General features: G+C 31.9%; 2 protein-coding genes across 2 annotated transcripts; one reads left to right on the top strand and one right to left on the bottom strand.

Moving 5' to 3' along the window:
• The first annotated feature begins 50 nt into the window (after positions 1-50).
• Positions 51-8,650, top strand: LOC128176016 (tubulin-specific chaperone E-like). Its single transcript, XM_052841987.1, has 14 exons — positions 51-107; positions 225-339; positions 754-838; positions 1,143-1,343; positions 1,682-1,873; positions 2,070-2,172; positions 2,331-2,503; positions 2,843-2,972; positions 3,101-3,250; positions 3,778-3,931; positions 4,363-4,428; positions 4,564-4,623; positions 4,798-4,886; positions 8,432-8,650. Exons 1-14 carry the CDS (start codon positions 66-68, stop codon positions 8,525-8,527), a joined length of 1,656 nt encoding a protein of 551 aa, XP_052697947.1. The 5' UTR covers positions 51-65; the 3' UTR covers positions 8,528-8,650.
• Positions 8,651-8,800: 150 nt separating this feature from the next.
• LOC128176015 (arylsulfatase H-like) lies at positions 8,801-11,424 on the bottom strand. Its single transcript, XM_052841986.1, has 2 exons — positions 10,959-11,424; positions 8,801-10,832 (listed from the first exon to the last, which is right to left on the bottom strand). The coding sequence occupies exons 1-2, from the start codon at positions 11,215-11,217 to the stop codon at positions 9,364-9,366; spliced, it is 1,728 nt and encodes a 575-aa protein (XP_052697946.1). The 5' UTR covers positions 11,218-11,424; the 3' UTR covers positions 8,801-9,363.
• Between the last annotated feature and the right edge of the window lie 109 nt (positions 11,425-11,533).

Genomic DNA, 11,533 nt, shown 5'->3' on the forward strand with positions numbered 1-11,533 from the left:
ACGCTTTACTGACAACGAAGAAAATCTACTCTCTGTTAGCTGAATGTTTATAAAAAGGAGAGCAAATGTTGATATCAAGCGTTTCAAATACTTTGACCAACAACATGGTAATTCATGATTACATTATTTACTTTTAGCTATTTTTCCAATTTTGACGATCTTGCTACTTTTGTTTTTCGTTAAAATTATATATAAATCATATATTAGCAAATATTGACTTACAGAAAGAAATGGATGTCAAGCGAAGTGATGGGAGTGAACTACAAATCAACGACAGAGTAGCTTCAGAAGGACACTATGGAAGTGTCAAATTCATTGGTACCTTACCAGACACAAAAGGTAAATAAAGGGGTTTCTAATGAAGATGAATAGACGTTTATGTTTCAGTGTGCATGTTTGTGATTGTTATGGCGAATTCAGCACTTAATTGGTTATCATGGAAAAAAGATTTTCATGGAAGTTAAGAAATTAATTTTTATGATGACAAGCAAAAGTGTCCCAAGTTTCGAATTATTGGAGATATGACAGTGAATCTTTCCAAATAAACATTTATAAATTTTAAGATATTTTGTAACAAGCGTGTATGCATGTCATATGTTCTCTTAATATATTGTATGTCTTGTAGGTAAGGATTGCTGTTAGTTAAAATGCATGCTCACATAAACGTCTGAATAATGGATTTAAAAGATACTATATGAATAATGTATTTGTGGTGCCTAAAAGCCCATTTAAAGTTATTCTATTTCATTGCAGGAGTTTGGATCGGGGTTGATTGGGACGAAGCTGAGCGAGGTAAACATGATGGTAGTCATAATGGCCAGAGATATTTCAGTGCAAGGTAATGATTACATTTGTTCCTGAAATATTTATCACTCTATTTATAAGTTTATGACACTGGTTTTTGATTTACATGTATGGTGAATGATCCATGTTCCACAGATAATCCACTAATATTTTCCATGGATTAAAAATGATGCAAAGCTATATAATTAAAAGTAATTTACATTCTATGTTAAAGCTTATACAGTTACATTCTACCAGGAATTAAAAAATTGAAAAAGAATATGTCATTGAGTTAAAAGAATCCACTACATTTATTACCAGTTTGAACATCATAATCATTTGATTCACTCATGTTTTAGACACCCTACATCTGGGTCATTCGTGAGAGGGAAGAAACTGGATCTGGGCATTAATTGTTTTGATGCTGTTGTGGACCGTTATGGTAAAATTGATGACCCCAATGCAGGAGTCATAACAGAAGAGCTGTTTGTTGTGGGCAGCAATCAGAAGAAGACAGTGGTGGAAATGGTCGGAGCCAAATCAGTCAATGAAAAACAGAGGTACGGTAAAGATACGACAAAATAATTATAGATATAGTTTTATTGTGTTATGTCGTTTAGTAAATTGCCATAAGCAAATAAATTTGAACTGAAAAGGCATGCGCAGATCCAGAAGATTTCCTAGGGAACTATGGTTATTGTAGTTTTAATTGTGACAGATGGACAGCTTGTCAAAATAGAAATTATTGATGCGAGATTCAGTTAGCAATCAGAGTGAGCAGTGAAACATGTGTATTGCATTTGTCAGTTTTATGCAGCAGATTTCTCTCACTATAGTAAATTACATGTACCAAGTAATAATATACTCATTATAGACAAGTTGATATTTTTGTATACAGTAAACTAGATACCTTACAAGAGGTGGTTCTGAGAGGATGCTTGGTTTATGGTGTAGGAGAGAGCCCTGAAAAGCTAAGCAAATGTACACCCCAGATACAGGAGCTGGATCTCTCCCTAAATCTCCTACCATCATGGCCCAGATTAGCAGCTATCTGTAAATGTTTACCCAATCTCACAGATTTAAATGCAAGGTAAGTTAGAAAAATAGCAGCTCAACCTTTCTTTAATGCTCACTTAAAACATATCTTCGCTAGCGAAGGTTTTTGTTCCACTCAGCTCCCAGGGAATGGAGTGAACCGAAAACCCTTGGCTCGCGAAGATGCCTAATACTAGTGCAGTGATTGATTTTTTAATCTGATTGATATTTTCTTGACTTGTTCTTTACAGTGATAATCGTCTGGAAATGCCTACTGATGTGACAGAATTGAGTGATTCTTTCTCTAATGTGAAAGTCTTAAAATTAAACAGAGTCCATTATAATTGGCAACAGGTATAATTAACTTTTTATTGTTGAATATACAATGTAATCTCAAATTTTTTTTTTGGCTTATCTACTGGCATAAAACATTTAATTAATGTATGAAAAGAACTTTTTATTCAATAAATGCTGAATTTTGTAATAATCAATTATATTGCTGTGCATTTTAGTTGTTGGAGTGCTGTAAAGTCTTTCCATGCCTAGAGCAGCTCCATGTGTGTTTCAATAATCTATCATCTGTACATTCCCCTGGGAGTCAACTGCAGAATTTAGTACTCCTCAACCTGGAATCAAACTGTCTAGAGTCATGGGATCAAATTCTACAGTTGGATATTTGTTCAAGGTAGGTGCTAGTACATTAAGTGAATAATTATTATCCTATATATACAGTAAAACATGCCTGCAAAAGGGACAGGTGATTTTGCTTTGCTATAAACTAAAATTTATTTTGCAATATCTGTTAAATTTATTGTACAATACATTTTAAAGTTATGCGGAATGAAAATCACTTAATTCATTTTGAGCATGTCCACTGTAATCATGTTCTACAGTACAAATGTTTGCTATATTGCATTGTGAAAAAAATCCATTAATAAGGAAACATTTTTTCCTCATGAGCAGCTTTGTTTAAAGAAATACTGATGAGGAATTCATTGTTTGATCGAGTGGGGTTTTTTTTCAGGTTAGAGAGTCTTATTCTGAATGATAATAAAATCAGCAGTATCACTTTTCCTGATGCCAGTTTAGGAAGTAAAACCAAGTTCTTTTCAAACCTGAAGCACATCTACATCAACAACAATAGAATTTCACAGGTAAATCTTACTTAACAGACATTTTGAAGTGCAAGTACAGCTAAAATGTGAACATAGACACTGAGGGGAAAAATATAAATTCTTTTGAGTATTAGATGATGTGCGTTTTGTTTTTTCATCTCTTATAGTGGAGCTGTATAAATGAAATGAACAAATTGAAGAGTTTTGAGGACCTGCAGATACATGGAAACCCTATACAGGAGACAGCCTCTCCAGAGACTGTCAGACAGCTCATCATAGCCAAAGTTGCCAACTTGAAGAAATGTCAAAGAACAGAGGTACAAATATATTTAAATTTCAAGCCCTACAAAAAATTCAATCATGATTTATTGTTCAAATGCATACCATCACATAGATTTCATCAAAGTGGACGTTTGATACCATAATAATATTGCCAAATATTTATGGTCCAAATTTTGAGAGTTTTTGGTTTGCTTGGATACTTTTTCTTGCATGTATGCCTTCATCAGAAATAATGGTGAAGGCGCAATTATGACTATATATTCTGTGTAAGCTAAATCTTGCCTAGATTAACCTTTCCAGTAATAACAAAAGTAAAACGTTTTGAAAACTAATTTTATGTATGATATAAAATGTGCAAGTAACTTGTTGTTATAATTAGTATTTTTAAAAATTGCTCTGATATTTGGGATACATTTACAATAACATTTTGTGTTCATGTATTTTGTGCAAATTCTGTACAAGAGTAAAGAAGGATCAACAAGTACATTTTTTATTATTTAAAAGCCATTAAATCATTGAGTTTTACAGAGGTGTCATCATTTTTTGTTTTTAAACTTGACAGGTCACTAATGAAGAGAGAAGAGGTGCAGAAATAGACTATCTGAAGAGGTTTGGTGCGGACTGGCTGAAATCAGGAGGAAACCAAAACCTGAGGCTGAACAGTCCCAACCAAGAGTTCCTCACACAGCATCCCAGGTTCCAGCACTTTGTCAAAGGTACTGTCCTCACAGACTTTCATAAATATAAATTATTTTATTAGTATTTTTGTACAAGAGAATCAAGAAAATTACATTCTTTAAATGGTTGAATATTTGTTTCATATATTAAAAAAAGAAAGATAAAAAATTATGTTAACGAAAAAAGTGATTACCGGTACAACACTAAGCAATTGTTGTAAGGTTCTTATCTTTTTTTGATTGTGACTAAGTATTGATGTTGCATTTGCAATTACAGTACTTACTGACAGATCATATCATTTTCAATGTACCGGTAGTTATAGGCTGTATTCACAAATATCTCTCTACCAGTAGCATGGTTTCTTATGTTGCTACAGTGTATTAAGCCCACTTGGAAAGCTAATGTGTTTTTAATTGCATACAAAGCATATATTTTCCTAACAGTTCTTTGATTTCCTGTTTTGTTACAGTATATGGAGCCCCAGAAAGTTCTGAAATGAGCAAGAAGCCACAGAAGCTAAAAGACAGTTTGATAGGTATGCTACACATATTACCCAGTTTCTACTTTATTTATATACCCAGTAATTTGTGGGTAATTTTTACTAAGCATACATGCCCTTGAATAATACGAACAAGTTCACTGAATTACGATACATCCATTAATTTTGTAGAAATTAAAATTGTTAACCCTGATGATCCGAACGTCAAATCTCTACAGAAGAAACTGCCAGGTATTTATATTACAGAAAAAGCAATGCCAATGTTACGATCAATTCCACAACGTTATTGCATATACACATTGTACCTTTTTAGTAGAAATTTATCATGTTTGTATGGATATTGAATTTTTTGATGAATTTCATATGTTTCTTTGAATATTTATGAATGCATACGTCATGCTTTAGGAACTATGACTGTACAAAAACTAAAGGCTTTGATTCAAAGACTGTATAAAGCCGACTCGGAAATCAAGCTCTCCTACGTCAGTAAAAAGGCAAGTTAATTAAAATATTGTGCAAAATGGGGAGATAACTTTATTAACAAGTAGCTTTGTACTGTACATGTATTTAAAATGTAGATGTGGAACAAACAGAAAGTGTACATTTTTCAATCTTTACTAAAAACTTATAAGTTTTTTTTTATATTTGGAAATTTTTTTTTTTTTTTTTTTTTTTTTTTTTCACACATTTATTCAATCATATATATGTAACAAAACAGAAGGTAGTGGGCCTGCGCAGAGGCTTAGTACAACATACATTTTGAAATTTTTTTGTATTACAATTTTGCACGAAAAAAAGGAGGAAAATATTCATTTACAAGTAAATTTCCGCACATGAAATGTTTCATGCTAAGTATGTCATTAATACAGCAAAGATAGAAGGGAAAAAAAATAACCAGGTTGTTACATGAAAAATATTTAGATATCAAACATATATTTAGATTTGTACATAAGTAATTAGCAGGTTTATGTAACAGTATATTTTTCTGTTAGATGCGTAGGAGGGATAACAGTATTAGTGTCCAGAAAATCCCCCTACCAGTTTTATAATCTAAAGGCCTGGTCACCTTTAGAGTTATATTTTTCACAATGGCATTCATTTACAAGTAAATTTTCAACTATAAGCATAATATTTCGATTTGTACATAGGTATAGCTAATACATGTAACAGCAAAGTATTTTTCTGGTAGATATGTGGAGGGGAAATCAGTATAAGTGTCCAGAGACTCCCCCTACCAGTTTAATAATCTAAAGGCCAGGTCACCTTTAGACAAACATAATTTGAAATATAATTACAATTTTTCATTCAATCTATTAAGAATATCAAAATTAAACATAATGCTTTTTGCTGATTTAACTGTCATATAAAACTGTGTCAGTGCACTTTTCAAAAAACATAATAAACCATTATATGTTACAATGTCGTTCAAAACTCTACATTTCATTTTAAATTTGTACATTTTATAAGCTACAAAAGATACAACATTATTAAAGATAAACGTGTTTTTGTTGCAATATGCTGGAAAACCAATAACAATAACTTTCCATGTAACATTTATATTTAAGATATCAGATACTTTCTTCCAAATGGGGTTAGATATACAACAATCAAAAATTAGATGTTTAATGTCTTCTTCTACATTACAGTTCAGACAGTTTTTGTCAAAATTTTCTTTCCATTTACTTACACATTTATTACAAGATAAAATATTGTGTATTAATTTGTAATTAAATTCTGATACATTTTTATCAAAAATCTTTTTCACTTTTTCTTGGTAGATATTACCCCACATTTGACGGTCATCAATACAAAAAAGTTTGGACCAAAAATTTTCCATTCTAGGCTCTTTTGAGTTTTTTTGTAATACGATGTGGTAAAAAAAATTAGATTTTTTTCCTTCGACATGTTCGAAATATCCATGAAAATTGAAAAACAACTTTGTACTTCTATTATGTGTTATATTCTGTAAGTTAATTTTAGCGGCATATTTCTTAAGGGCACTTTTTAGAGTTATATATTCACATAGGTAATTGTTTGTAGATATCAGACTCTCTTTGATTTCGTTTATTGGTTTGAATCCATTTGAATTGAATAAATCATTCACGTACTTAAAACCGCTTTTAATCCAATTTGGAAAAAAGACAGTTTTTCCTTTATACATTATATTTCTATTGAACCATATATTCTGAAACTGGATATTCTCTCGATCAGTGTTTTTACATTCATTAAAAGCGCATATTACTTCCTTATAAAAATGTGGGAGGTATTTGATATTTAGGTCTTGTGCGTTTGTAATATTAGTGTTTAATAGATAAGAAATATCTAAATTATATCTTTCTATACAAGCGTTCAAGAGTTGATTTAAATCATTGTTAGAATGAATAAGTTTTGAAACCCATGATGCTTTTAAAGCTTTGACCTTAGTTTCAAAATCGGTGATACCAATCCCTCCATCTGATATATGTCTTATTAGAGTTTTACGCTTTATTCTTTCTCTTTTCCCCCATAGAAACGAGAAAATAATTTTGTTTACTTGTTTAAATATAGTTTGATCAGGGTTTTCAAGTATTGTTGAGACATAAAGAAGCTTAGAAATAATTAAAGAATTAATTATCTGACATTTTCCGAAGAGAGTTAGCTTTCTTGTTCGCCATGAGTCCAATATTTTTTCGAACTCTCTCAGCTTACATAGCCAGTTTTTTTCATTACACTCTATTTTATTATGTCCTATGTAAATACCTAGACATTTTACTGTATTTATGTTTATTTTGATATTTTTTATGGTTGTATCCTCCTTAAGAATGTTTCTAAGTTCTCCCAATACTATACATTCAGTTTTTGATAGATTTAATTTTGTTCCTGAAACATTTCCAAAATTTTCTATGATTTGGATTGCTTTTTCTAGAGAGGTTATGTCTCTTAAAGGAAAGGTGCTATCATTGGCATGTTGAATACATTTTATTTCTTTTTCCATATTTTCTAACATAAAGCCTCGAATTGAATTTGAGCTATTAATTTTTTCATTTAGAATTTCCATTACAAATAAAAATAGTATTGCTGATACGGGACATCCTTGTCGTATTCCTCTGTGCATTTTACATTTTTTAGAAATCCAACCATTATTTTTGATATAGAAATTTGGATTGGTATACAAAATTTTTATCCATTTAATTAAGTTATTCCCAAAATTGAATTTTTCTAGTGATTTTATTAAAAAGTTCCATTCAACTGAATCGAACGCTTTTTGGAAGTCAGCAAATAAGAAAATTCCTTCTTTATTTGTATTTTCGCAATACTCGAAAATATCCAGAATAAGCCTAGCATTATTGCCAATATATCTTCCTTTTATATAACCCGATTGATTTTTACTTATTAACCTATCGATTAATTTTTGTAATCTTCTGGCAAATATAAAAGCAATTATTTTATAGTCACAATTAGTGAGACTTATTGGTCTGTAATTTTCTAACTTATCTAATTCCCCTTTTTTATGTATAAGTGAAAGAACTGAACATTTTTGTGTAGAAGTTAATTCTTCTTCGATATAAATTTGGGATATAGCTTCATATAGAAAATTCCGGATATTTTTCCAAAACATCTTATAAAATTCAACAGGTAAACCGTCTATTCCAGGTGACTTATTATTTTTCATTCCATTTACAGCTTCTGCGCATTCTTGTAATGTTGGGAAATTTTCACAGTATTTTTTATCATTTTCTGACAACACAGCGGATGTACTAATTTGGGCAAGATATGATTCAATTTCATTTAGCGGTATATCTTTTGAGGAATAAAGATTTGGAAATTATCATCTTTGAAATGAAAAATTCTCACACCATTGTCCATTGAAAATTTTACATGGATGCAAGCTAAGGAAAATGTTTAATTAAATTAAGAGAGCCAAATCTTAATAGTTTATGTAATAAACTCTCTCTCTCTCTAATAAATATGTAGCTGTTATAATAATTCTAACATTGTCTATATAATAGGAAAGATAATAACAAAACAAATGTCATTTAATTTTCCATGATTTTTGTAGATGGAGGGCTGTGAGATAGACTTTGACAATGACCTCAGACCACTGAACTACTTTTCTATAGAGGCAGGAGACACTGTTTATGCTCGATGGTCATGATGAAAGAAATGGACATTTTGTAGGGCTTTATTACATTTCTTTGTCCATTCATTCTCGTTGCTTTCTCTGTGATATCTTTTTTTTATTATGACAAAATTTAATAAAATGACAAAAGACATTTTATTTTGTGTTTTATTAAAAAAAAAAAATATGTATATCAATATCAAAATAAATATGTTTATATATAACTTTGTGATTGTTATTGTACATTATAAAGTATAACAAGTAATATTGCTATATATTCTCATAATTCTTGCATATATGTGGATTTCTAAACTTTCTTTGTTTCTCAATAATTTCATATCACTCAATCAATTTTTTTTATTTCTAATGCACATGTAAAAATATCTACTAGTATATTAAACAAAAAAAACCTATTATGCCATTATATGTATGTTAAAGTTTAAAATCCAAAAAAATATCAAAGGAGAACATTTTTACTTTTAAAAAGTAAAAGTTAAATTATGTGAAAACAGGTTTTCTATGTAAAGATGTACAGAAATGCATTACGTAAATGTTTACAAAATTACAGCATGTAAAAAATAGTCTACTCATACATGTGTTTAATATTGATGTACAAAATAAATGCATAAAATATAAAGGGCAAAAAATGGTAGTCAAATATTAAAAGCTCTGTCTAATCATTAATATTTTAATTGCAATTTATAATGTATTGATCTACCTAAAGGCATCTTCTTAAACATGGCATGGTCTCACTTTTGATCTGGTCTCTAAATTTGGCAAGGTCATGTTTCAGAGCATGCCTGCTGCAAAGGCAAGTGCATGGCCATCAATCATCACTTTACAGTTCTTTACTGGTAATAGATTATTCATGCTTATTCATGAAACAATGCATCAAATGATCCATCTTCATCATATGTCTTTGAGCAATCGAGAATATCATCGCACGGAAAATCAAAAGGATTGGGCATCTGGTCAAACTGCGAGTGCTTTATCTGATGAAGGTTAGGTTTCATTTCGTACTTCTTCAGGGAAGCCTTAATGTGATATAAAAGGGGCATGTGTGCATTTATAGGCAAAGGATGCAATTCTTCAGGATCAGATGAAACGTTGAAAATGAGAGGGTTATCAAGAAGTGATCCAGAGCAATCCGTTTCAGTTCCTTTGCGGAATAAGACTTTCAGATTTCCAACAGTTACAGCTCCTACAGGGCCAAGGTCACAGAAATGGTAGAGCTGATCATGAAGTGAATTAGAAGGGGAGAGATTTGGGTCCTTGAAAACAGGATATAAGCTTTTACCATCTATTGCCCTGTCATAGACTGTTTTCTCAAAATTGTAATAATCTAATACAGTGGGGTATATGTCCATTAGTGAAGTGACAACATTTGATTCTGCATTTTCAGGAATTGTTCCAGGTAGTCTCATTATTGCAGGCACTCGTAAACCCCCCTCCAAGTTTGATCCCTTCTCCCCTCGCAGCTTTGTAACAATTTTTTGTGCTGTATATGTATTTGATTCTAGATGCTTTGGAGATAATGGAAGTTTAGTGACTGGATGAGTGAACGATGGAGCATTGTCTGAAACAAAGATGACCAATGTGTTATTCTTCAAGTTGTTTTTCTCCAAAGCTTTTAAGATTTTTCCTACACTCCAGTCAAGTTCAAGTATAGAATCGTAGTAAGAAGACTTTGTCTTATTCTTGAATTCAGTTGATCGAAGATGTGGAAACTTAGGTTGAAGAAAGGACATGACATAGAGAAATGGGACATTGTTTTTTGCCCTGTATTTGAAAAAATGCACTGCATTCTTTATCAATCTTAATGAAACATTATCTTCATTATACGGTTGTTCTTTGATAACGTTATTCTCCATCAAAATGCATGCTTTTGGATTGTAAACGGACATCCAGCAGCAGGTACGTAAACTTAGAATTCCCAGCAAGAGAATAAACATCAATAGAACAAATGTTCTGAATTTTATCATGGAATAATACTTTGATATGATAATCATTGTCACTAGGCTTAAGATAATTGGCGAGTATCCAGCCATTTTTTCCCAGAAAAGACTTGAATCCAAAAAGTTATTTTCTGTTGTGCATCCAATACTGTGTGCCATTAGGGTCCCATAGAAAGATAAGAACCCATTCGAAGTTGGTATTGTGTCAGGTTGAAAGCCAAGCCCCCACCTTCCATTGAAAAAGGAATTCATGTTGTTGGCTGAAAACACCCTTCCTAGATTCCTAGCTCCAAGATGAAGCAAGGCACCTTGCTGGGCAGGGCTCCAGAAGTCGTCCCTGGACTGATTTTTGCTCTTTACAAGACCAAACTTAGGAGGCTGTTGACCTACAAAATAAAACGTGTCTTAATCCGAACTCAACAAATAAATCGCAATTCTAATACAAATTTAATGACATATGTGGATTTAAAAGTGGGTATACCTGTATGATAAATACCTCATAACTCAAGTACCTGTTAAGATTGCTGCCATGCCACCGGAATCAGAAGGAAACGAATACATCCTATTAAATCTTATTCCCTCAGAAGCAAGCATATCAATATTTGGAGTCTTTATATTTTTGTTCCCATAGCAACTGAGATCGCCAATTCCTAAATCATCAGCTATCATCAATAAAACGTTCAACTGAGGTAGGTTTTGCTTAAAGTGCCTCGTGTTTGACGCCAGCCGAATCAACACCAAGCAGAACAATAGGATTGAAGCACGCTTCATGCTGCTTTCAATGGATGTATTCAGGAAATTTTTTGAGTTTTTGGTGAAAGTGAAAACGGATGTTTACATGTTGTCAATGTACATAACGAGCCCGATGTTATTTGGTTTTCATAAGTTTGGCATTGTTTTCAGTAACGCACAGTTCTATAAATTATGATGTTTCTGATCTCATTTCATTGGCAGGCATTAAGTGAAATTGCTATAAGTGGGCTAGTCAGACTTTAATAGATTGATGACTGCCAGGTGACAGAAAAAGACTATCATTGGGGCGGAGAGGGGGGAGGGGCTATTACACACACACACACACACACACTCT

The sequence above is a fragment of the Crassostrea angulata genome, chromosome 3 (assembly GCF_025612915.1).
Source record: "Crassostrea angulata isolate pt1a10 chromosome 3, ASM2561291v2, whole genome shotgun sequence".
Classification (NCBI taxonomy): Eukaryota; Metazoa; Mollusca; class Bivalvia; order Ostreida; family Ostreidae; genus Magallana; species Magallana angulata.

Excerpts from the sequence above, each read along its gene's own strand:
- LOC128176016 (XM_052841987.1), top strand. The coding sequence starts at position 66 with ATGTTGATATCAAGCGTTTCAAATACTTTGACCAACAACATG. Across the intron at positions 340-753 it reads TACCTTACCAGACACAAAAG|GAGTTTGGATCGGGGTTGAT; the intron begins GTAAATAAAGGG and ends ATTTCATTGCAG. Across the intron at positions 2,173-2,330 it reads TCCATTATAATTGGCAACAG|TTGTTGGAGTGCTGTAAAGT; the intron begins GTATAATTAACT and ends TGTGCATTTTAG.
- LOC128176015 (XM_052841986.1), bottom strand. The coding sequence starts at position 11,217 with ATGAAGCGTGCTTCAATCCTATTGTTCTGCTTGGTGTTGATTCGGCTG. Across the intron at positions 10,833-10,958 it reads CATGGCAGCAATCTTAACAG|GTCAACAGCCTCCTAAGTTT; the intron begins GTACTTGAGTTA and ends TTTATTTTGTAG.